The sequence below is a fragment of the Cololabis saira genome, chromosome 17, assembly GCF_033807715.1.
Source record: "Cololabis saira isolate AMF1-May2022 chromosome 17, fColSai1.1, whole genome shotgun sequence".
In the NCBI taxonomy this organism is placed as follows: domain Eukaryota; kingdom Metazoa; phylum Chordata; class Actinopteri; order Beloniformes; family Belonidae; genus Cololabis; species Cololabis saira.
Genome location: NC_084603.1, coordinates 8,763,512 through 8,789,534, shown reverse-complemented (window position 1 = coordinate 8,789,534; position 26,023 = coordinate 8,763,512). Strand labels below are relative to the sequence as shown.

Sequence of the window (26,023 nt, the reverse complement as noted above, 5' to 3'; positions counted from 1 at the left end):
TCCCACTTTCTCAAGGCCAGAATTGAGTTAGCTTGGGTAAGTGATAAGAGGTTGCCCTAGTAAACTTTGAGCCAACAGGGGGAACAAAATACTTTTGACACCTTTCAAACAGAAATTATTCTGACAGAAATATTCAGTTGACTTTTAATTTCTGTCAAACGCTTATATGTAGGGAAGAGTCACTACAGAAGTTAAGAATTAGATCAGTTTTACTGTTTTCTGGTTTCTCTCACCGTAATTGAAGCTTTTATATTGTTAAGAAGTGGTGGATGTGTGACAGTGGGGTGAGGCACTTCTTTTGACACATCTATTTTACTTGCAGAACATTATGCTTCTGTTTGAGAGACTTGTCAGAAACCACAGGAATTCTAAAATCCATAAATGATACCAGTTTTCACACGATTTGTTTTCTTGCAGGCATACAATGTTTTAATATGCCATTTTACTACTATTGCGTGTGTACCTTTCCATGTGCCCTGGCTGACTGAGCTGCAAATCATGTCATTAAATGTGCTGCTCAGAGAAGCGTGTGTAGTGTCTCTTCTGCAGAGATGGGCATCCCCCTGCAGGGTCTGCCTGTACCACCCTCCGTATGGTAGCTTGATGAGTTTCTGCTGCCCCGGTGCCCGGGAGGTTCATCATCCCTAGAATCCAGTGTCTCCACAGCCCAGTTTCTTCTCCTCTGTGATATTTCTTTCTCTAGCCAATCAGTTAAGATACACACGACTTCACAGCAAAAAAAAAAAAAAAGAACAACAGTAGCCTCAAGCAGATGTTGCTCTGTGCACTGCCCGTGGAGTGGAAAACGGGTACCAAGAACAATATCTGAATTACCTTTATAGAGTTCCCTATTGTACAAGGGGAAGTCTGGCTGTGGTGCCTCAGAATTCAGATATTTATGTAGAATAAAAAAATAAGGGTAACATTTTCTATCTATAAACATTTACATAAAACTTTATTCCACTTATGTAGAATTCTGTAGAGTACAAAACGACTACTACTACTATTACTGCTGCATCCACTACTACTACTACTAATGATAATAATACACACTGATAACAAAACCCAATAGATTGAAGCGACTAAAAACAAATGTAGAATTTTTTCTGATTGTGGTCCTGTTGTATTCAAGGTAAGACAGAGCAAACTTATGGGTTTTTTTGTCCACTTTTATTCTGTAATATGACCAATATTTTTCATATTCAAGTGTGTATGAAAAAAAGTCACTGGTTTCTTAAAAAGCTAAATACAATAAGCATTGGATCAAGGCACATACAAGACTGGCCAAAGGGCATACAATGCACTTTGGTTTTTAAATTGTAAAGAACAGTTAACTTCAAATTGTGGCAACATAAAAGTGTGTTCATCAGGAAAATAATACAAAATAATACTCATAATCAGGAGTTGCTGACAATGTCGTAATTTTGATCAAAGTCAACATGTCTCGTCTCATTTGGCCTGGCGACTAGAATAACGTATTATACAAGGTACTAAAGAATGCTGCCATTGTCATTTGGCAATTGTGGGCTTGTACAAATAGACTTAGTGTGGGGGACGGGTTCTCTGCGTCGGCCTGACCTTTCTACTTGTTTTAGAGGAGCTGAGGTCTCCTTAAGATTGGTGTGCTTTATCTGCCCTGTGCTGTGGCCTACAATCCTATCAGAAACATTGGAACCCTGCATTGCTGTGTTTCGTCTTCTCGCAAACAGAACTAAATAACACATTGAGCAAAGCAGAAATAAAAATAGTGGCACATCCTCTTTAGTTATTCATAAACCCAGATTACGGCAATACTCCAGAAAAATTCTTGGTCCATAGTATGTGGAGGTGGCTACTGACAGGGCAACGTGCCCACGTTGTGAATTAGTTGATCATCTGTATCTTTAGTTTACTGTCTTTTAATTTTTTTGCATTTTTGATTTTTCTAACAGCCACAAAGTTAAAAGAATGACCTGTGCTTATACTACAAGGTTTTCTAAAGTCTGATTGTTCAACACAGCAATGAAAACCCACTTTCACAGTTGACAAGTCATCATATCTTAATAGAACACAGAGTTTCTTTTGTTGGTCAATAACCTTAAGCAAAGGAAATACAGTACAAATTACTACAAACCCCTAAAATATAGAACTGCAGTCGGTAAACCACTGATGGTTCAGTAATGGCCTGCAACTAGAATGTTCTTCATCTTCATAAAATGTCCTTAAATATAAATTATGTGGCAAATGTACAGAACATTGCTTCCTTAGTCTTATAGATCCAGTGTTTTGTAAAAGTCTTGCCACTTTCACACACTCACTTTGAATATCCGTGTGCAGTATCATGAATGGGAATGGTCTGAATCTGGTATTCCACTGTCTCTGTAGCTCCTGTTGTTAATGCTGTTCTCGTTGTGTGGACTTTTGTATAAACTCAAGCCATTAGGTGGGAAAATTGTGTGTATCATAAACTCCTCCTTGGTTACAGGCAGGTGGTTTATAGGAATCATCTGAAAAGAAGTTTCTCTTATTTCGAGGATGGAGTTGTCCTTTTTAGTGCCAGCCTCAGCGTAGTCATCCTTTCTCCGACGGCCTTTGTTATAGGTGCAGTTCCTGGAAAAAAGTGAACCATTCCTGTGGACATACCAGCACACCAGTGCCAACATGATAATTGCCAAAAGAGCCACAGCCCCTCCAATGATAGCAGCCAAGGGCAGACTGGAATTTTTATAAGGCTCCTTCTCCTGCTCTCGATTTAAAGTTGTAGTTGGGTGGTAGGATTTGTGAGATCCAGTCTCCGTCTCAATGCAAACAGGGGTCTCGTCTGACAGGTAAATGTTGCTAGTCTCCATGGGAACCATGCATATTCTATAAGAGGACTCTGGCTCCAGTGCAGTGAGCAGATACTCCGTCCTCTCCCCCTGCACAATGGTCTCAGTGATGGAGCCAAAGGCAGGGCTGTGTCCCAGCTTTAGCCAGCTGAGCCGCAGCGCAGTCATGGGTTGTGACACCCTCCATGAGATGTGTATTGCATCTGCACTACTTGACTTGACACTAATGGTGATAATCTTTCTGCCTGAAGATGTGGTTGGGCTGTGGTAGTTCTTACTGATGTCAGGACCTCTTACCACAGGCCTTCTAGTGACAAATGACGGCCGCTGGGGCTGCGATGTGCGTAAAGTGTTGGAGACTGTGCTTGTCTCATATACAGAATAAAGTTCTGAGTCTGTGCAGTCAAACATGTCTGTAGTTAGATCTTTAATTGCCATGCCTTTGACTTTATCAGGACCCTGGCACATGAAGCCACGTACATTCACCTTTGATGGTAATGACCGCAACCAGTCGCGCACCCACTTCATCCTGCAAGTGCATTGCCAGGGGTTATTACGTAGTAGAAGCTGTGTGAGATTGTCCAGATCTTCAAATACACCCTGCGGGAGGCTGCTCAGGTTGTTACCAGATAGGTCCAGGCGGTACAGCTGCCTAAGGAAGGCAAAGGCCCCAGGTGGGACCCGGTTAATATGATTATCTTGTAGTTGCAGCTTCTCCAAACTGGTGCCTGGCAAGTTGGCTGGTGGTGATGTCAGGGAGTTTCTCACTAGGGAGAGCTCAGTAAGGTTGATCAAGTTAATGAGAGCCATCTCCCCAATTCCACGGTTATTGAGCAGGTTACCATCCAGGATTAGTCGTTTCAGGTTGATGAGATCTTGCAGCGATTGCTCTGAAATAGATGAGATACGGTTGTCATCAAAACGCAACTCCTCAATGCTCATGGGTAGGCCTGAAGGGATGGTGCTCAGGTGGTTTCTGGAGAGGAAAAGCAGTCTCAGGTGAGTACTGTCCCTGAAGGCTCCCTCCTCTATGCTGACTGCTGACACAGAGTTGTCATCCAGGTGCAGTTCCTCAATGTAGGGAATTTGAGCTAAAGAGTCATGAGTAATCATCCGAACGTTGTTCTCCTGAAGGTGAAGCTCCTTTAGTCCAAGAGGAAGGTTAGTTGGGAATTCATCCAGATTGTTGCAGTAAAGGTAGATCTTCTCTACTTGTGAGAGTCCACGAAGCTCTGCAGGAATGCCCGAACTCTTTATGCGGTTGTTTTGTAGAAAGAGCACAGTAGCATCCTTGGGGAGACCAGTAGGGATGGAAGTCAGGCCACGGTCATTGCAGTATATGAAGGTCCCGTCACAGCGGCAGGCTGAGGGACAGGAGGCAGAGGTGACCAGGGGGTTAGCAAGACCCAGCAGCAGCCCAATCCTGATGAGGAAGAGGATAAGGGACTTGCATTGTCGCACCATCTTGAAGGTGTGTCGCCTGGTATTTTAATCACACAAGAGGCCCTGGGGAAAGAAAAACAAAAGTGTAGATTAATGCCCAAGGACTTCAAGTGGGAGCCAAATTCCTGTTTCAGTAATTGGTGGGTGTTTGAAAAGCTGCCTGGAGCACTTTCCAGATTAAACAACTGTTGAAAGCATCAGTTTCTTTTTGTTCTATTGGTCAGATATAAATTAATAATAATAATTCATACATTTAAGGCATATATTATAGTTTAAAAAAAAATACATTTTATATATACTGGAATATACATTTCTTTTCAATTAAAGGTCTTACATGAATGAACATTTCTGCTTTTGTTTTCTTTGATTTAAAATGTGAGACTCATTTTGCATCGCTTGTGAAAACTAATACGTTATTTCGTTTTGTATAATCTATTTCCCATCAAGGCTAAAGAAATACATTTTAAAGACCTTCAGTTTTTTTTTTACTCTTACATCCGAGAGGAAAATTTATTTTTGTCCGTTTTTTTTGACGTGACAAAATTACTGTGACATTATTTCAGTTATTCATTTTGATTTTTATTTGATTTGTTTTTAATTAAAAAATATATTACATTTACTAATGCATAAACATGTGAGAGGTTGCATTGGGAATGTGAAAGAAAATAGCAAAGGTTTTCTTTTCATTACATGAAGTTACCTTTTAATCATGCTATTACTAAATTAAAACTTAAAATTATGCATTCATGGTATAACCTCTCCTCCTGAACGTGGCCTGGCCAGCAAAGGGGAAAGATACGAAGCAATCTGTATTTGCCGTACCTGACTTAGAAGAGGCGGTAAATCCTTTTCAGCCACCAAAAAGCAATCACGATTTCCTGGTGAACTTGCTCTTATCCTCCCTGAAAAGGAAAAGTTTGTCCAAGGGGTATCTTGACGATATCCTGACCCGGTCAGTATTTGCTGAGCTGATCCTTGTTTGGGCGATGACCTCCCGTGTGTTGTCAAAGGCTCATGCTTTCAGTGCCTTTACCATAGCAGATAAGCCTGCACAGAAAGCATTCGCCCTCGCCAAAAAAAGGAAAACAGAGAAAAGAAAAAAAAAAGTAAAAAAAAAAAAAAAAAAGCATGCACGCTCAGGTAATTTTAAAAATCCTTACGGCTGTTGTAGTTGTCAAGCTCAACAGCCATAACAGCAAATTAACTTTTTTTCGCGTTGTATCCTGATTCTTGTGTTGGATGGCGTGAGCTTTAGCAAAGGCTCCTTTCTGCCATCAGGCTCTGCAGGCATGATGAGTTGACGCAAAGCTGGTCTGAGCCATGCCAATCCCCTCTGCCACAGGCTCAATCCAGGCCTGTTCACTTGTGTACTCTGCGTCTTCAGGTAACCCAGAATCCTCTGCTCCCTTGTTGAGCCTGTATACACATTAATCCGGGGCTCTGTTTCCTTTTTCTGAAGCAGATAACAAGTGTTCTTCTCTTCTCAAAGGAGCAAAACAGGACAAGATGCTTATCCTAAGGGCCCAGTTGCTCTCATACATCAGCAGTTTGAGTCATACTGAACCGTCCTCACATCTGGGATGACGTTCTGAAAAACAACAAGAAAATGACATTTAATGCCCACATTCGAGTGTTGAAAAGCAATTTTTAAAGTATTTCCAGGTTATGAGGGATAAATGCTTCAAAATGCAATTTATTTCTCCTTTTTTTTTAATTGAATCAGGAAACACTTCAAGAATATGTTTTCTATCCAAAATTTTGCAGTATTTATTTGAATCTCAGGTTCTAATATACAAACTCAAGTAAAAACAAATGTTTTGGAGAAATCTTATGTGAAGAAATGTGTGTGATACAAATTTTAGGACCCACTTTATACTAAGATTTTGCTGCTTGTAAATACCCTTTCTTCTTGATGTGCTTCAGCCTCTTGACCTTTTACAGCCAGGCTACTCTAACTCGCTACATTTCTTTTCAGTAGTGAGGAAGGAGGAATGTCTGTGCATACACAGCCACCATAATCTGGACCCCAAACTCAGAAATGGCTGAGGGTGGAGCTCCCATGCCCTTCTCGCTCCAGTTCAGTGGATAGCTGAGCTTTTGGTGTGGTTTAAAAAAAAAAAGGGGCACACTATTTGGGAAACAAGACTAGTCCAGATTATTTACATGAGAAAAAAAGACAGATCTGTCGGAGCTTAGTGAATAACTCACATTGTGAAAATCACCCGTGACAAATGAAGCCTATTTGAATTTAGTCTGAAGAACAGGATGGTTGTTACATCCATCCCTGTTGCTCACAGCCCCTCTGTATGCCCTGTTGCCATCACCCCATCCTCTCGTCGGACTCTGAATGCTATTTCTGTTTGTGAAACTAGAATTTCCTTTGCCAAAGAAAATGTTACGTTTCCTTTCTGAACACAATGGCTTTGTGTCCTTACGTGTAACTATTCACGTGACCCGTTGGCTGCCACTGTGTGCTGTAAAACATTCAAAGGTAAATTAGGAACAAGAGGCCCAGGCGTTTAACAGTTGTAACCCATGACAAGGAGAAGATTAGGGAATTGAGAGGCCTGTAACTCGATTACAACTCCTCAGATGCTGTCTCATAATAACGCCCCCCTCCTTCTGTTCCACCTAAACATCGGCCCTCAGTCCAGTATTACATTAGAAGTAGATTAGAATCTGGGGGAAAAAGCACCAGATGCTGCCTCTGCTGACTTGAGGAATAAAGAAGTCTGACAAGGGACAAAAGATTAAATATTGTAAGGGGAGTTTAAGAAAATGGCGGCATGACAGAGAATATGTACTTTCTGTCTGTTGGAATGAACCTTTAATGTAGCACTTAGTCAAGATATTTCAATTTTAAACAGCCCTTTTCCATCTTAAGGTTCTCCATATGGCTGAGTATTTAGCTGTGTTTTGAATATGTGAAGTGTTTGCTTTACGTGACACAAGTGCATGCTTTTCTGTCTTCAAGTAAACCCAAGTATGCACATCTGCATGTGGAATGACAGATATTAGAGGTTGTTTATTGACATCTGACATTTAAGTGTTTTCTATTCTCCACAGAAGTACACCCATATGTGATATGGCTTTCAGTTGTTTCCCTTTCTTTAGTCACCTTAAGTAATACAAGCTAAGTCTCTGCCCGGTCAACACAGCAAGGACATCCATGTAAGACAGTGGGGAAAATGCCCTGGTAAGTTATGGTGTATTGTCTGTGATTTATCAAAAGTCAGCTGTGACCATAACTCAGGTTTAATTTAAGAGGAGCACATTTGGGGCTAGACCATTTCTCTTTCTCCTTTTCCACGCTCATCGGATTTCAGGAGAGTGGCCCCTCTCCATTGTTCCCTACAAGGCAAGCATGTGGACTGTGTAGCCTCACAGAGGGGGTTCGGCTTAAAAAAAAAACAACTTTTTTTTCGGACAATTGAAAAATTCCTCTACTTCACACAGTGCTTTAGTGAAGGCTGTTTTTCCTTTTATTGCATTTACTAATAATGTAATTCCCTGCGTATTATGCACTAACACGTTTATGTGCACACAATCATTTTGAGAGCTGTAGATGCTGAGTTAAACATTTCTAGTGATGGATGTCTTTCTCCATCGTTCTAATAAGCTCCGCTGGCAGGACGGGGAATTTCTCTGGCAGTCAGAGTGGATTCTGCTTCATTTAATCTGAACTGGTAAAGTTAAATTGAGCATCCTGGAAAAATAAAAAAGTGCATGAGTGTGTGTACAGCTAGATACCTTTCGGTGGGGAGCGTAGGAGGCTCATACAAAGCTGGACACTGATAGCCATTGTGAGCTGAACACGCATAAATGCACATTAGTCTGCAATAACAGAGCCCAAGAGTGTGTGCCCCCTAGTCATGTGCAGCACAAGAAAGAATTTGTAAGGGGAAAAAATCAAATAGAAACAATTTCATGCCTGTCAAAAGTGTTGCAGATTATAATGACTTTTAGTTCAGAGAAATACAGAATAATATTACATGGACTGCATTTAGGGAGGAACGAGCTGTACAAGTAGTAATAGCGAAATGTTAAATTATTCATGAGCCCTAAAATTAATTTTGAACCACAGTAGAGCTCTCTCCATGGGGAAATCAATGTTGTTTGCATATGGTGTTGATATTACTCTAATTCACAGTGTTATTTTGAATCATGATTGATTGCACACAGCAGTTATTGTTGGTTACATTTCGCAATATGTACGCCTGAAAAATCATTTCTGAACTTGATTGGTTTTATACAAACTACCAAATTGGAAATCAATAATGTCTCGGGTTGGGATTAGTTAACTCCAAAAGAAAGAAACATTCTGGTTTCTCATTTTGAAATGTTTTGCTCCATGATTTTCCTGGAAGCGGGGCTTAGTTTTTGGGCGATTTGTCATAAAATTGCCAATATTGTGACAGAGAGTGATTTCAAACTTTAGTAATTTGTGTGATAAAACACCTGGCGGGGGCCTACTGTGCTGGTGAGACACAATGGGACATTCATGTCCACGTCTGAATTCACAGGGACACAGAACGTGTTTCAGCCAAAGAGAAAATGGGCAAATCTCCGAGTTTCACAGATTAGGTATGTGGCCTCCTGGTGCTGTCTTTAGATGGACTGAACAGATGACACGTTTGCTGGCCCATTAAGAGCATATAGGCCCGGGACGGACAGGGGTCTCGCTTTTGTAGCAGCCTGAAAGAAGAGATCTGTAGCAGCTGCAATTGTTTTCCCCACATGGGGGTGGTAGGCACTGCAAGATAAAATATGTGTGTGTATGTGTGTGTGTGTGTGACACAAACACCAAGACATGAATGCTTATGTTAAGCTGCAGAAGCCTATCTCAATGCGGGCCAGACACCTACCCAAAATGTGAGGATTTGTCAACCAACATTTCACACAGCCACTGTTTGACGATTCATTTCCACAGTATTTAAGGGATAAACCTGACTTTCCATTTTACTTTGAGCAATCAGTTTGAAATGATTTCTCCCTAAAGCTTGGGATAGAAGAAAATACAGCTTAGTGGCTAAATAAATTATGAAATGAACTGAATTAGCCCCCCCCTCAGAGTACTGTGTTGAAAGTGAAATATGTATTGCTAGTTTGGAAATTACTTTTATCCCTGACCCAGTCATATATATTTTATGCTTTAAATTTTCTAGACTTGGAAGGTTCCATCCGTAGTGACCCGGTTAGCTGTTAATCTTCCATATGAATTCCCTCTGAAAACAAGTAACTGGGGACTTTTGCCTCAGGCAGTTATTAGTGAAGAACTGGGCCTGTCTTCATGCCTGCCATGTTGAACATGTTTTTTTTCTTTCTTCTTTTTTTCCCCTACACTGAATAATAATATGCTGCCATTTCATTCCTTTACCATTTGAGTCAAGTTTGCATCCACTATTAAGAATATTTTAACAGTTTATAGCCAATGAGCCATTATTTAAAGCCTGGATGACCTTATCGTCTTGTTAAGATAAAAGGCTGAGTTAAATTGGATTAAGAACTGTCCCTGCTCTGGTGTTGCCAGTAGGGATTCCACTTTATTGTATTGGTCTAATGGGATAAATATCAGTTTGTGTGAAGGGATGATAGCACGGTAATCATTAGCATCTCGCAGCGATATTAGAGTGAAGAATCTGCTGTCAGGCGGCCATAGGAACTCGCAGTGCTGCCTTCCTGGATATTGCATTTACTCGTGGTGTTTGATTTGCAGGATTGGTAATGTAGTCTAGTACATGCATGAAGGTATGGTGTTATTTAAGCAGACTGGTGTTTTTGAACTTTAATTGCATTAAAAAAAAACAACCTTTGCTCCTTAAATTAAAAAAAATACAAAAAATATCTGCATGAGATGCATTGAGACGAGGCTGATTCCAGCAGAGACGCTCAACACATCCCTGCCCGTCTTTCAGCTGCCCCTTCGCGTCCAGCTCCGCGGGATTTGCGCACCGGGGTGTCTTCTCTGGCCGCGACACCAGACACGCCGCTAATCCCTCTAAGTTTGCGTATTCGTCGCTGATAATTCCCCCCCCTCTTGGTTAAGACGATCAAAGGTTGAATTTGAATGTGAATGATCCCGATATTTGAGTCGTCCCCGGTCCCGTCTGGGTGTCACGTTTGGAGCGTCTCTCCTCGCAGCCGAGGATGAATGTGATCAACGTGAAATTGTGCGTGTCAGAAAAAAGGGGAGCTGGTTGTCCATGGTTCTGATGGACACGCCGAGTTTGGGGGGATGCAGGATTGGGGTTCGAGGCTGGAGGTTGCAGCCACGGAAAGGGTTTAGGATGATTAGACAGTGGTTTGTTTAAGTCAGATTTTTTTTTTCTCCCCCTGCGCACAGCCGAACAGAAAACTGCGCAGTGTGTGAACCCGCAGAAGAACTTCATCTGGCTGTTTAGGACAAGAGTGCCCCTTACATTTTAGTCTTTCTAAGGCTTTGCGAGTGCTAAGTGGAAATGAGGAGAATAACTATTTAGATTTACGCAACTCCTGATGATTCCGCTTTACTTTGAATCCGTTCTTCCAGAGAGAAAATCCAAAAGAGAAAAGGAAACACTCCCAACAGCACTGTACGAGCAGAAAACACACTTACCTCTCCAACTAAGCCAAAAAGGGAAAGTAACAGGTATCCTCTTAAACTGGGGCTCTCAACGGGAAAGTAATAATCCAATCCGCGTTATTAAGATTTAAATGGACACCCAAATAAAGGAGAGAAAAAAAAGAAGAGGAAAAAAGGCTCCTCTCACTCACAAGGATAGTTTTTAGGAGTTCTTCTGCAGCAACACTGCTGTGTTTACTGGTACCCTCCTCACGCAAACACACAATCAGTTGGCTGTGCGAAGACGTGGGTGCGAGGGTGGATCTCAGTACAAATGTGGAGTTGTGTGTGCCTCCAGCTCTGCTTCAATAGAGCCCTGATGTCATACGGGGGAGGCGCCTCCTCCCTCCATCCCTCCCTCCATCCCTCCACCTCGCTCTCTCTCTCTGGGCCGTGGGCATGGTGGGTGCAGTTCCAGCTGCGGCCACTAGGGGGCGTGGAGGAAATGGGGAAGAGGAGAGGCACGTCCCTGTCAAGCCTGAATTATGGTTCGGCGTTAAATCGACGCAGAGCCTACGCCGTAGGGGACGGCGTACTCTACGGCGTAGGCTCTGCGTTGGTGTAACGCGGGACCATAAATCAACCTTCAGGCGACTGGCAGAAAAAAGGCTGAGGACAGAAGGAGTGGAAAGGTCGAAATGCCTTTGTTGGTGTCGGTAAAACAAATAAAAAATAAAGAAAATAAACTTTTTGCTTCGACTGGTTTGTTTTTTTTTTGGCCCATTTTAGCCCAGTTAAATTATTATTATTATTGCATTTTAGATTAAGATTTATTTTATGTTATTTTTAATCATAATCATAATCAGGTTTATTGGCCAAGTCAGGTCAAAGACAGGGAATTTGACTTGGTTATTTTTGCTGTACAGTAAAAAGACAAATGGCTGTTATTAACATGTATACAATTAATTTAAAAAAAAAGTGAAAGGTGCAGCAGTATGAGGTAGACATGGTTATTGAAAGGTGCATTGTTCCAGTATATGATTGTGGTTATTATTATTATTATTATTATTATTATTGCACAGTGGTTGATTACTCTGAGACTCTATGAGAGATGAGAGTTCATCAGAGCAACAGCTTGGGGGAAGAATTAAAATTATGAGTTTAAGTTTGATCTTTAACATAGTTTTTTTTCTTTTTGTAAGACAGAAAACACATTTTTCACTTCTAAACCAGAAGTATTTTCTCTAAATAGATGGAATTGTACATTTTAAATGCACAACAGCTTTATCTTCTCTTTAGGCCTAAAGCACCAGTGAGTCAGCTTGTTAGTCAACTGTTAAAAAATTCAACACCCATGGTTTTTAATTAATTCATTAAATAATTTTTTTTAAATAGTTTATGAATACTGGATGATGTTGTCACAATCGACCAAAATAATATATAATAACAATTTAGAGTTGTGCTCATTTCAGATTTGTGGGTCTGCAACTTTCGTTTTTAAACTCTTCGCAGGCATCCAACGTATCAATACAGAAGAAAAGGAGATAGTCGATCAGACATACCTGGAGTGACTCCTGACCTCCTTTGGTTTCATGTTAGAATAAAGCTAAACATCTGCTTTATCTTCTCTTTAGGCCTAAAGCAGCAGTGAGTCAGCTTGTTAGTCAAAGGCTGAACAGCAGACTTGACCCAGCCAACACGGTTTTGCCCTGTATCATCTCCAGTGTTTCCCCCCTCTGGCTACTGGACAAGTCAGACACGGCAGTCCTGCACATTTAGCTTCAATGAAGCAGCTCTGTTCATCTGTTATTTAATATCATCTTGTTGTTGGTGCCAGCGGGGAGCTAATCTCTGATGTATACAAATGCCAGTGTAACGTTCCTTAGATGTCATTCACTTCTGTTAATTACTCCAAACCTGTTTTACCATTCAGCTTAGAATGCAAGGAGTGTCTTCATTAATTTTCAGTAAACAAGCAGGTTTATTACTGAGCTTTTATGCACTTGCCCTCAGGATACCAACATATCTAATGCTTTTTTTTTGTCAGGACAGAGCAGCTTCCCAGTTGTAATTCATAATAGTTAAAAACAGCAATGAAAAATGTGTAAACTGGCATTAGAAACCCAATAATATTTAACTCTGACTGAAAAGTTAAGGGAAGCATTCTTTATGTTTGGACCAGCTTGAGAATATCAGTGATATTTTCTTTAAAGATGTCCCTTCATGAATGTTAAGTGACGAGATACAAACCAGGTGAAACCTCTATTAATATACAAATGTCTTGTACTTTGTTCTCCTGTTGTTTGTTCATGTGAACTCCACTCCGAGTAATTGCTATTGCCTCAGTGTGGTGGGTTGTACTACACAGGAGTGACTGTCTAAAATGAGATTATCACTGACATCCCATGCCCACCTTTTGCCAGGTACAGAATGTGATGCAACTTAAGCTTCAACAGCGGGCTTCACATCTGTACAAGGTTTAAACCATGATTACCATCGTAACTGGAGTGCCTGATTGAACAGACACTTAAGCCTGGAGCATCTGCCAAAACGACTTAAACCTCCACTGGAGCTTTTCTGATTTGTTTGTTTTCCAGCTGGAATGATTCTCACCTTTGTTGGAAACACAAAGGGATTCCTAGACAAATATAAACTGCCTTAATACTATTTATTTGTTGGCAACTCAGCCATCTCTTTTACTTAACATATTAGTCCAGGTGTTGTCTGTTAAAAACTGTGAGGTGAGAAAAGGTCAATCTAGGACATCCTGACCTGATCCTTGTCTTCCTTCCATGGGGACAGAGCAGAGAAACCCGTGTCTGACCTCAACATGGCTTCCTCTCCTAAATCGACTGCAGACACATCTGTCAGCGGTTGCTGATTGACCCTCTCTTAGACGTACAAAGAGCCCCACTGGAGGACGTCGGTGTTGGGTTTCTGTTATCTCTAGAACAGGGAAAATCTGTTGGCCCGCTGGTCTTTTCTTCAAGAGGATAGGTGTTCTCCTTTCCCAAGGACGCACTCCTGTCTGTCTGGCTAGTTTCAGTGTTTACACATCACTCATATTGTTACCTACTTGGTTGTGCCTCTTGATTTTTCCAAGTGCAGGCTAGAGAACCTTTGGGTTTGATTGCTGTTCGGGTTACAATTGGTCTTGGTTTTTTATGAGACCGCCCTGAGCCCAGTTTTTGTCTCATGGTATGCATTCGGATAATCAATTTTACTTTTTTGCTCCTGCTGCGGCCAGTAAATGAGACTTGCAGCATGCATGCTGTGATGCCCTACTTTCTGTACTCTCTGCCAGACGCATGGACACAGTGGCATTCAGGCTACATAATTTAAGTGTTGTAGCATTTACATTTACTTTCTAATTTCTGTTTATTTTTTACCAAAGCTCACTGAAAGGCATCAGTGAAAGAGAATAGATCTTAACACCGCTCAAAGGGAAATATGGGGGCCAATTTCCCTTTTTCTTCCAGTCTCTGATTTGAATTCTTTATTGACAGACTTTAAATGTTCTTAACTAATGACAAATTAAGGGGAACATGTGAAAGCCTGCTGCCAAAACCCTGTTTTGCTTTTCATTACCTTCTACGTCATTTGCATATTCATCCTCTACAGGCAATCAGCTACAATCTTTGCTCTAGGCCATTAATCTCCGCTTTGCTATCCTGACAAGCAGCTTTTAAGTATCACAATAGTTTAAGTTTCATTCCTGGATGAGAGGTGCTGGAAGTTGTATTCACATTTTTGATTTAATAAGCATGCAATTTTAGTGACAGGAATTAAAGACAGAAACTGGCAAAAGTACAAACCAGTGAATAGCCAAATGTAAACGGATGCTGGATGTCATTGGGATAGGTTTGTGTTATTGTTGGCAAGCAAGCTTTGACTGATGGAGCTTGTTGAATCTTTACGCATATGAATGCGGATATTGGTTACATGAAACAGCCCCTTGTCGCGGGTATTAATGCTGCCACGCCATGCGGTAAGGTAGTGGTCTTTTCTGATGCAGATCCCAGATGTTGAGGGATAGGCTGGCCCTCCTCATCTCTTGGGACTTGGATGCAGGCCAGAGGGAAAGGAAAGAAGAAAAAAAGAAAAGAACCAACAACAACAGTGAAAAGGGGCCATCCTGCTGCTTCGGCAAGTTCAGAGGCCTTGGTGGTCATTCGGGCTGTATGTTTACACAAGAATGACAATCCATGCAAATAGCTCCGTCGGCTGTTTTTCCTGTTGCCCTTTGTGGTCTGGCTGTTTTTGTTGCTGTTGTCGTGTTGTCTGCAGAGACAGAGGAACTCAAGGATGAGCCGGTTCTATAAAGGAGGCAAAGGGGGGGAGCTGACTTGTCAACCTTAGGACCTCCCATAGGTTAATGACCCCAAACACAATGCTGTGTGATCAGATTAGAGAAAGCACTCTTCCCCCGCTGCACTAATCAGCACAATAAAGAAGCTAAAAGATAGAATTACCATACAGTGTTTTCACGGTCCAACATACAGCTCTTATGTAGCTAATTGAACCTTTTCTTCCTCCTGCTTTTTAACTAGTTAACTATTTCACACTAAAACTGCAACTTCATATCTTTTCACCAGCTGTATTTAAACTGTAACATTTATCTTGACAATACACTCAACATGATTGCTGACACAAGCTAAAAGACAAACATGCAGTGTTCTCTCTCTTTAACTCACAAACAGATTGCTTCAGTAAGTTGGTTGAGTTTATTTCTTTGATCCTTTAAGATTAAGAGTTTGGGTGTTTTACTAAAGGGTCAGTCAGGGTTTAGAGCTGGACGTGCAGGAAGTCAGGGCTAATGTTATCTAGTGAAACAAAGTCTCGAGATAACATACAATTGATTATACAAAAACTGAAGATCTGCAATCCTTTATCATTGGACACACTTACAGGAAGTGGCTCTGAGGCAACAGGCTTTTGATTTAAAAGATAGTTAATATTCAAGTAGGGAGGCGTCGTCTTATGAGCTCCTAACATGAAAATCTAATAATTTGACCACAGTGTAAAACAACACTGATGCATTCATAATGAACTCGCACCTAACATCCAAGAGAGTCCCACCTCATGTTTATTTTAATTTGACCTAATGTTATTATCTATTTATGTTTTTAAATATTTTTGCAAAGTATTTCACAGTGTACCAATATAATTCCCCTGTGGGATATTGTTCAATTCAGTTAAGTTAATTTTAGATGGGCTTTTTCCACCCGAGCGGTTCCAGCTAGAGCTGGACCCCTGGCCTTGAAGAAAGCACCGACTCGTAGCCAGGAAAACTGGCGCTACGTTGGCCCCAAAGGCTTGCTGAGCGTCATGCAAGAAGCAGTTATGTCATGGGCGAGGGGCAGGATTACCTTACCAGCCAAAACACTTGAAGCATTTTTAGGTTAGACCCCGTTACTTTCCCTGGACGCAGAACTCTTGTTCGACACACATTGAGCAGTATAAATGTAAGGGGCGTTATTGCCTCCCCAATGCCTGAAGCTCCGTTGTGGGAAGGAAAGTGGAGTCAGGAGGCGTTATTGAGTGGATATATGCTACCCTAATTGCAATGGGATTTGCAGAATTAAAGAAGATCAAAATAAAGCATCAATGGTTTATGGAGGAAACAATGTGTCAGTATTATGTAACATTAGTAGAAGGCCAACTTGAGGATGTTATCAGCGACTGTATGCTACTTGAAGCTGCATCCACAGTAGCTGTTTTAACTGATTCAGAGAGCCTTTAATGGATAACTAAAACATGTGTTCTGGTTGTCCATTTCCACTTCTGTACATGTCTTGAATTAAAGAGTTTGTCCGTTAAAAAACTGTGTGAACTACAGCCACTTAACATGTATTAAATAACACCTGAAGATGTTTTTGGGTGACACCTCCAATCACCCCAAGAAAAAAAGACGTATATACTCCCCTCGTTCTGTCAACAGCACTTAAGCATCCATTGCCAACTGGCATGGATATCAGATGTCTTATTGCTCTGCAGTCAAGAGCCACATTCAAGGAAGGCCTGCTGAGAGTGGTGAAGAGGGAATAAAAAGACTAGCTGATAAGACAGTCATTTATGACTTTCTTGAAAGAACTCTAGTCGTGTTTCCATTACTACTTGATTTGCGTAAAACCCAGATATCAAATGGAATAAAAATCTATAATGGAAATGGTTCTAATTTTAAAACACTCCCAAATACCGCAAAAAGCTTTTTATGCTTTCACAAGGTGGTCTCTCAGGCGTTTAGATATTCCAGTTTATCGCAAAAGTGTAATGGAAATGCTTTTTTGCGCTCTGGCATCATTGGATGATACATATCTGGTCAATTTATAGTAATCAAAATCGAGTTTGCAGCTGTTTTTGGCCACATTTATATGATGTAATTGTGCTATAACACTACTTAATCATTTTGCATCACATGAAGGCTTTACCTCTAAATAATCACTTGAATGATCATCCGCTGCCTTCAGCATCTGACTATTTTCTCAACAGTGCTAGCGTCAATCACAATAATTTGTAAGTAATTTGTAAATTTCTAAGACTAAAGATGTTTTTGTCCATCTTCTTTAAAGTCAAACTTTTCTTTTTAGTTTGGTTTAAAGAGAAGTCTCGCGGGACGAGAGAGTTGAGAGGGAACTATGAGAGTTAAGGTCATATAGAAAAAAAAACTGTTCAATGTAAACACCAATGACGCACAGCGCTGCCTTTATTGCAAATTAAGTTTAGTTATTCTTTTGTGAAAAAAGGTAATGGAAATTTGACTTATGTCTTGAACAGCCCCCCATTGGTCAACACTTCAGTGAAAGTTGCTTGTATTGAAGTTTTGAATGCATTTTAGGTCTTAAGTGGAAGTAATTCGACTATTCCTAATTGTTGCTGGGGTGATCTGAGGCTAACCTTCGACCAGTGAGGCCAGTGGCTTGTTTTATGTTCTACACAGTGCCTTGATAATGCACTAGTTACCATCTCTCTCATTCACACACACACACACACACACACACACACACACACACACACACACACACACACACACACACACACACACACACACACACACACACACACACACACACACACACACACACACACACACACACACACACACACACACACACACACACACACACACACACATATAAATGTTCCTTTGTATACAGTTGTTGCATCTCTTTGTAGAGTCAGACACCTCTGTGCATCTGAGGCAATGTTGACTTTCAATGATTTTTCCCAAACAGATTTACTCTTACAGTTGATTTAGACCTCCTCATTTAACCTAGAACATATTCATCTTGTTGTGAAAAGTTGCTGCTGTTCAACCTTTATCATCTCCAACTCATGGAATATGCTTCAATTGCTTTGTTGTCATGTCTGAGGTATATAAAGGCAACTGACAGGAGGAAGGTCAGGTCTGCAAGTTGCAGCACTGCATAAAAGGACACACGCTGTCATATTTCTGAAGTGTAATTACTTAGTATCAAAAATAACACAATATAAACACCCCCTGCACCAAAGGTCCTGGATGTATTCTACTTGTGCTGTTGCTACGTAAAAGCTTAAGTTATACTTTGGAGGGAGAGACTCTGGATCAAACCATTGATCTTTGAATTGAATGGTGACACAGGCGCAGCTTTCATATACTTGTGCATACAACTGGTTAGTTCTCTGGGTATGCTTTCTTCAGTGTCCCCTTCAAATCAAGAAACCTCACTTATTTCTCTCTGTAACTTACGTGCAAATGAGTCTAGACAATGTTTAAAAATCATAAAGAAGACAGGATGTCATTAAGACGTTACTCCTTAAGGGCTGTTTAGTAACTGTTGCAAAGCTTAAAAAAGATTACAAATATAAAAGCAGGGCTTGTATAAACTTTTTTCTGCTTATCATTTGGCATTTATATTTCTTTAATACTGGACCATATTTTCACATATTGGAATTCTGTGGTCTTTGAAGCATGCCTTGAACAGCAACAGAAGTAGAGAAAGATATGCGGTTCATTGCTAAAGTAAAGGCTTTGTGCAAAGCAGCAGTACTTTACTTTTTAGATATCACAGGCTTGCAATATACTCAATCTTACAAACAAATAATAAAGGAAGAAAACCTGACATTTCACAAGCTAGTAAGATTGCTTTTAAGCAGACTCATCAAAGACAGCTAGTAAAAGTTTGAGGAAGTCCAACGGTTAGCCATGGAAAGAGGTGATGAATCAGTGTATTGGGTAAATAGAAGTTGTGTCACCATGGCCAACATCAATCACACAGGCAACAGCAGAGATGTAAATTTATCCACAGCAACAGAGAAGACACACTGGGTGCAGGATCTGCCACACTTTAGTAGCCATCGCCGCTGGTTCATTGTTGGTGTGAAAATGGTTGTGATTTGAAATGTAAATGGTCTCTTTCTCCAGCGGATGTTATTCTGAAGTGTTTCTGTTGATAGAATCATAGGTGCCTGCCTCCAGTCTCCGCATAAAATTGTAATAGGCTCTAAAGTACTCACCCTTCTCTTTGTAAAGGTCCCTCTGAAGAAAAAAATTTCAGTATTTCTATTCAGAAACATTAATCCCTATAACCGTATCATTTGTAACAACTAAACTTCCTACACACGTTTTCACAATTGCTTCATGCGTCGCTTTACTCCACCCTCTTCTATAAGCTAGAATTTAAACAAGAGTATAGTCACTTGCAAACAAAAACATTTGTTATATTCCTTGGCTATGTTGCATCCTTTCATTTATAACACAGATGCCCACAGTTTTTGTTTTCATTCTGTACACTGTACTGTACACTGTAGCTATGTTTTTATATCCCTCTTGAATTGTTTAGCATTTAATAGCTTTTCCTCTTGATGATTTCTAACTTGAACTCTTCCCACTGGGATCATAAATATTTCATTATCACTATCAGCACATTTTCTCTTATTTATGTCATCACATGGGTGCATTTCACCAGAGGCCTTGCATCTCAGTTGGTAAAAAAATAAAAAAAACACCCACTTTAATTACTTGATGTTCTGTTTTATTGTTAGACTACGCTGTTTTAGCGCAGGAATTTCTTTGCATTGCTTTGCAAAAGTAAAGCCAAAATTCTGCCACATCCATTGAAGCACAGTGTGCAGCGCAGCAGCAGCAGCTGCCCTCAGCTCTCTCAGGGTAGGGAAAGCCCAAAGGAGGCTCCATTTAACCCCTTAGGATTAGTGCTCATGCCTACTTTAGCACTTGTAAAAGGGAAAACGTCTGAGTGCATTGAGTCAACAGGGACTCAGGGATGCTCTACTGACTTCCCACATAAAAATGGACAATGGAAATGAAAAAATAAAAAAGTAAAAAGCTTCAGCTCTGACTTGAATAGGGCTCGATGCTTGCCCAGCCTGCTTTTACTGTTTGCCCTTCCACAGCCTTCACAGTATATTACCAAGCTAGAAATATGCGGCTGTAATCTCGACAGTACATTCAAAGTGAGCGTGCTGAGCTTTGCCTTGAATATTTTGTCTGCATCAGTTATTCCACCCAACAAGAAAGAAAGATTATCACAGTTATGTGTCTTTCTTCTATTCCATACTGGCATTAGCATGCCATATTTAATATGAATACATTATACTTGTTCTTGTTCAGCATTGTCTTTGGCCAGTATTTATCTTAAGCCTTCTCGAATCTTGTGTTCTTAGTTAAATCACCTGTCAACCTTGTGTTTTGCTTTTTCCTCCCCAGCTCTTTCTGGCTTATAGTGTGTCTCTACTGTATCAGAGCATGTAGTTGTTCCACGTCTGAGTCTCTTACTGGTCGAGGTTGATGAGAAGGAATGTCATAGAGACAGTCCAGTGCTGTGTCAGGGGGCGTGGCCTCTCTAACAAGGGTCCCTGGCGACGCTGAAGCTCTGTCTATTGGCTTAAGCCCTCCACTGACATTCCCTTGTGTTTGTCCAGACGTTCATCACAGTGCTGTTCAAGCAAACCAGCGACTGAAAACACATTCTTTCATTGACTCACAGGAAGGCACACGGGTGCATGAACACACCCACCTACACACACACACGCACACACACCAACACTGACATAATGACACATGCACAGACTTTGATTTCATTTCATAACAACTGGTAATACCTGAAAACTGAATTATGGGTTTTTGAATTTAAAAATAACATAAAAAAAAACTACTGTTCACAATTTAGTATTGCATCCTGCTGCCAGGAAGTACTTTTCTAGAACTTTGTTGAGATTTAGTTGATTTACCTTGAGAGTATTGAAATAAAACTCCCTGGCAAAGCTTTATTAATTTATTTGTTTTACTTTTTCCCGTGATATTGTGAAGATTTGGATCCATTTAAGTGGGACTTGCAGCCAGCCAGCAAGAATTTATCTGCCAGTTAAGCGGGACGAGTGTCTTCAGCTGGTGTGGATTGCTGTCTGGAAGGCTTCCCAGCCTTCCAAATTTCACGCTTGCACCGGCGCCACCGTGGTATTGTAGGAGGAGCAGTGGAAGAAAGGGTGTTGGTTAAGAGTGACATAACAACCACAAAAAGGGAGAGTGTTAACATCCCCCTGTGGCTACAGCGTCAGGAAGCGAGAGTTTTTGAAACCAGGTGCAATCCACACCTGTATGTGTTCCTTCCACCTTCCTTAATTAGAGTTCAGTATCCTTCTAATTAATGTCTTCATTCTTGTGTCTCGTGTGTGCGTCTGTGGATGTGGAGGAGCAAATGGGAATTATCTAGCCATTCCCTGGAGGAAGTTTATTTTCTCCCTTTCAGTTTATCCACAAAAACACACTAATTTCTGTGTTAGCTGCAGAGGCTCAACACCACATTGCTGATCTACTGTTCAAATTGATCCCATCTCAGTATGTCTGCATGTTTTTTTTTCTTATCTTAATTTTCTCTTTCTCACCAATTTAACCTCAAACTATGTCCATGGTGTTAGGAAGTAATGTGTAACATTAAGTGAGCCAGAGTTGCATGCTGATTTGGTGCTTGTTTGCAGTGCCAGCAGGAGATTCTTCTGCTTGCACAGTGCAGAGCAACACAGTTCTTTTCTGTCACCAAATCTCTGAGTGGAAGGGAGAGGATCAATCACATCATTCATCAAATCTGCTGCTGAATGTGGCAGAAGTATTAATGTACAGTGGAGAAGTATTCTGTTTGATGTGCAGTTATCTCTTGGGTTATAATTAGGGCTAAGATTGCCGGTCTCTTTGGTTACATTGAATGCAGTCATTTATAATTCTGTATAGACTCAGTTGGTGATTTTTCTCATAGTTTGACAGGCATTTGAGGCGTCTCACTTTTTCTTTTTTTTTTTAAGTAATCGGCTTACTCCATGTTTTATTCTGTTTTTCTGTCTGATTTGGTCGGTTTACACCAGGCCGTGTAGATAAGTGAAGTCTGATTGGTATAGGTAAACTTAACTACAACAACAATCAAGTTTTCTTTTTCTTTGTTACAGAGCACCAACTTATTTGCGGCACAATAAGTGTCTGTGATTTCTGTTAATGTCATCCGCATCATATGGCCAGCTGACCTTTCCCCTCAATTTGTAACAAACTAATTTTGTACGTTCTGCTGTGATTCTGTGGGGACCAGAATGAATCACGTGGAAGTCTCTGCAGACGTAGCTGGCCCAGTAGAAGTCCATGGTTTCACAACACTCCTGGGATGTGGTATTAATGCTCCGAACATGAAACACAATCCACACATCAAAGTTTTGCAGCACAGTATGACATCTTATGTTTGTGATTGCTATCTGGAGACCAATATTATGGTCATCTCTGTTGAGAGGGAAAGAAAATGGAGTTGTGTTTATGGTCTACCCATGATGCAATTGGCAGGCTGAATGCTTGGAAAGGTGGTTGTTATTTCTAAACCTGGATTTCTTTGGTCATTTTAGTGGTACCTCGGGAAATATATAATAGGTCACTCTATGTATTTAGAGCCCCACTGGCTCACCCGTTTACCCTCTGACAGTCTACTTTTTCAGTTGTATCTCACTTTTCCCTGAGCTGGAGCTTCTGTGGAGCCAAATGAGATGTTAACTCAGACTGGGGAACTGTCACTGGACCAGACTCTGAGTTTGGACCAAACAAAGCTCAGAGGGTTATTTTCCTGTGGTCTGGACACAGAGCAAATGAATGTGGGAGATATATCCGATAGTTATTATGCAACACTATGAACAGGTTCCTGAGGTCTGAAAGCACCTCAATTCACAGTTAAAAGATTCTGGAGGACTCCAGAGGGGAGAGAGATAAATACAAAAGGTCTTCGTCGGTAGATTTGCACTCAAAGAATAGGGTTTGTACATTCAAGTGTTTCATAAAATGTTCAGACATGAACAGATTTATCCCTACAATTATACAGACAGAAAATATAGTTTGAACTGAATGTCCCTTGGAGACTTTGGATACTGTAGTAGCCTGGGTAGTTCTGTATTATATACTTGCAAAGTGCATGAGCGTAGCCCCTGAATTCCAAGATCAGTTCCATTCCAATACAAGTTAATACAAAATTAAACTGAAATGTAATCACCTTTCTCTTAAAATATATAAAGTTTACAGAAAACAGGACTAATAAAAGGACAGTTTGTTATATTACTCTTCTATGGAAAAATAAACCTCCATGAAAAATCCCTTTCTTTTTTTTGACACATGGCTGCATCAAGTAGATATTAATCACTGGTCAAATAGGCCCTTAATGGATTCTGATACAAACTTTTACATTTGGGGCTTTTGTAGATATATTTTAAGCATTGAGATATACATTCCACTGGAACTTGAAGATCCTTTAGTGTTCTTTAGAAATGTACACTGTTTGATTGTGTTGGTTGCCCGACACCAACTTTTCACAAGAACAATAATGAAAAAAGACCATTTTCTCATTTGCATGTCAGTGTTTGTGTGCAGGTGTGTCTCTAGCTTCATGGTGGCCATGGTGACCCCGGATGTGACTGCAATTGCTAATTTAGTTTAAGTGTTGGGAAAACAAACAGAAGGAAAAGCCAGAATGATCAAATGATAGCTTTTTCCAGCTGCCTAATCTACTCAGGTAATTCTCCTCAAACCCACTGAGTCCATACTAGCGATTGAATTTCAATGCATCTCTGATGAGATGGAGGGGGGAAAAAAAGCAACCTCCCTTAGCACTCAAATGGATTGGCAAGCAGATGCTCGGTCAAAGTGACAGGTGATAAGTGCTTTGGCAAGCTATATGTGAAATCTTTATGCATGTGTTCCTGTATGTAGCAGTGCCTTCGGTGCCCATCCTTCATATAGTCCCTCTCATTTGCAATGTCTCTCAGATCATTTTTTTAGCTATAGAGGGAGAAGCTTTCCCATTCAGATAAGCACCCGTGACCTTTCAGGTGAAGTGTTCTGTTTATTTAAGTAGTACACAGACGTCTGGCTTTCAAGGTGATGCGACGAGGAATGAGAGAAGACACTCCAATACGTCTGCTACTTCATTAGTATCGTCACTTAAAGCCTCATATGGTATTTTCTTTAATGAATTTTAATTAGTACATGGAGAAGTAATAATTTTAGTGACAAAACTTGCTGTGCACAAGTGCAAATGCAGAAAGTTAATGATGTGACATTAAGTTGGCGTCAAAGTTAAATTTAACTGTACTATTGATGTGTTGAGTAGTAACTTAAGAAAAACAGCTTAGAAACTTTTCTCTACCATCAATTCACTTATTAATCTTCAGGAAACGTCAGTTTTTTTTATTAAAACAGTGCTCTGGATTGTATTTGAAGGAATGAATTTAGTCTTGCTCTTGGAGTTATAGCCTACATGTGGTTGACTTTTAACTAACAACTTTTTACTAACAAGCATTGGGCAGGGTCATATGCAAAATAGGTTGCATTTTAGGCCACGTTTACACGTAGCCGGGTATTTACAAAAACTGATATTTTCCCCTCTCCGTTTTCAAAAATATCCTTGTTTACACGGACTCGCATGAAAACGCTGTTAACGTCATGCCAGCCAATCAGAATCCTGGAAAAAACATCAACAAATGACATGTGTAACTTCCAGTTAAGGCTGATTTATGGTTCCGCGTTACACGGCGTAGGGTACGCGGCGACGCACACCGTACGGCGCGCATCGCTGCGTACCCTACGCCGTAGGCTCTGCGTCGATTTAACGTGGGACCATAATTCAGGCTTTACTTCCAAGACGGAACGAGAGTCTGAGAGAATTTAAAACAGGTAAAATAAAAGAAAATATTGACGGTGGCCAAACAAATTGTAAACACAGGTCACACTCATGACGCTGCTGGTGACGTTTCTGTCGCATAATGTGAGTTTTTGAAAATCTCCACTTTGGCCGGAGTTTTCAGAAATGATCGTTTTTGGGGGCTTTGACCTCCGTTTTCGTGTAAACGAACGGCCAAAACGCATGAAAACGCCTCCGTTTTTGCCCCGTGTAAACGGGGCCTTATTGTAACCTCTGCTTCTCCATTTGAATGAGAAACAAAGGTTCACCTGATTTTCTGAAATACAGGGAGGGAAAAAAAGCAACACTAATTCAGAGGTACTTCTCATTACCCCAGCTTAAATTGTGTAACGTGATAAAAGTGTAATGTGATTAGAGAAACAATAAACTTTCTGTAGAGTTTGACAAATAGCATTCTTATTGTTTGTAATATCCCAACACAGAGTAAAGAAGACACATAATTTTAGGGGGTCCAGTTTGAATCTTCCTCTTTTTATTCGCCATCCAAGTATGTCCCTGGAGAATACAATGATATGAAGCCCCCCTAATTGGAGTCTAGGGGTGAATCTCTAGCAACGCTTCATAACTGCTGCCCCACAGATATGTGTGTGTCAGAGGGTAGCTCAGAGATTGCATAAAGTTCTATGAAAGAGCGTTTAAGCGGAACATTTTATTTAAAGAAGCAGCTGGATCCATTGGAATGCTGTGCAATATCTCTTCATTCCTCACACAAAGTGCCCTCAGCCACCTTCATTTATTTCCCTGCTTACTTCATCTCACTGTATGCATTTTTCATCTGTGTGGATCAGGAGAAGACTGTGTTTTTCATCCGAGACCCCCGAACCAATCACATCACAGCGAATCTCTATGAAATAGATGACTCAAGACACTGTTTCGGCATCTGAAATTCATGGCAATCTGTAATTTACTGTTTTAAGGGCAAGAGTAGTGCAATCAAAATGGCTTGTGATCATGACCAGAGAGCTTCGGATCAGAGGAACTAAGCCTATTGTCTCTGAGGGAAAGCGGGTTTT

General features: G+C 40.6%; 2 protein-coding genes across 2 annotated transcripts in view; one reads left to right on the top strand and one right to left on the bottom strand.

Moving 5' to 3' along the window:
- macrod2 (mono-ADP ribosylhydrolase 2) overlaps positions 1–26,023 on the top strand; it is a 445,260-nt gene that overhangs the window by 82,802 nt on the left and 336,435 nt on the right. The gene's annotated exons all lie outside the window — the stretch shown is intronic.
- flrt3 (fibronectin leucine rich transmembrane 3) lies at positions 996–11,113 on the bottom strand. Its single transcript, XM_061745514.1, has 3 exons — positions 10,846–11,113; positions 5,073–5,838; positions 996–4,313 (listed from the first exon to the last, which is right to left on the bottom strand). Exon 3 carries the CDS (start codon positions 4,269–4,271, stop codon positions 2,319–2,321), a length of 1,953 nt encoding a protein of 650 aa, XP_061601498.1. The 5' UTR covers positions 4,272–4,313; positions 5,073–5,838; positions 10,846–11,113; the 3' UTR covers positions 996–2,318.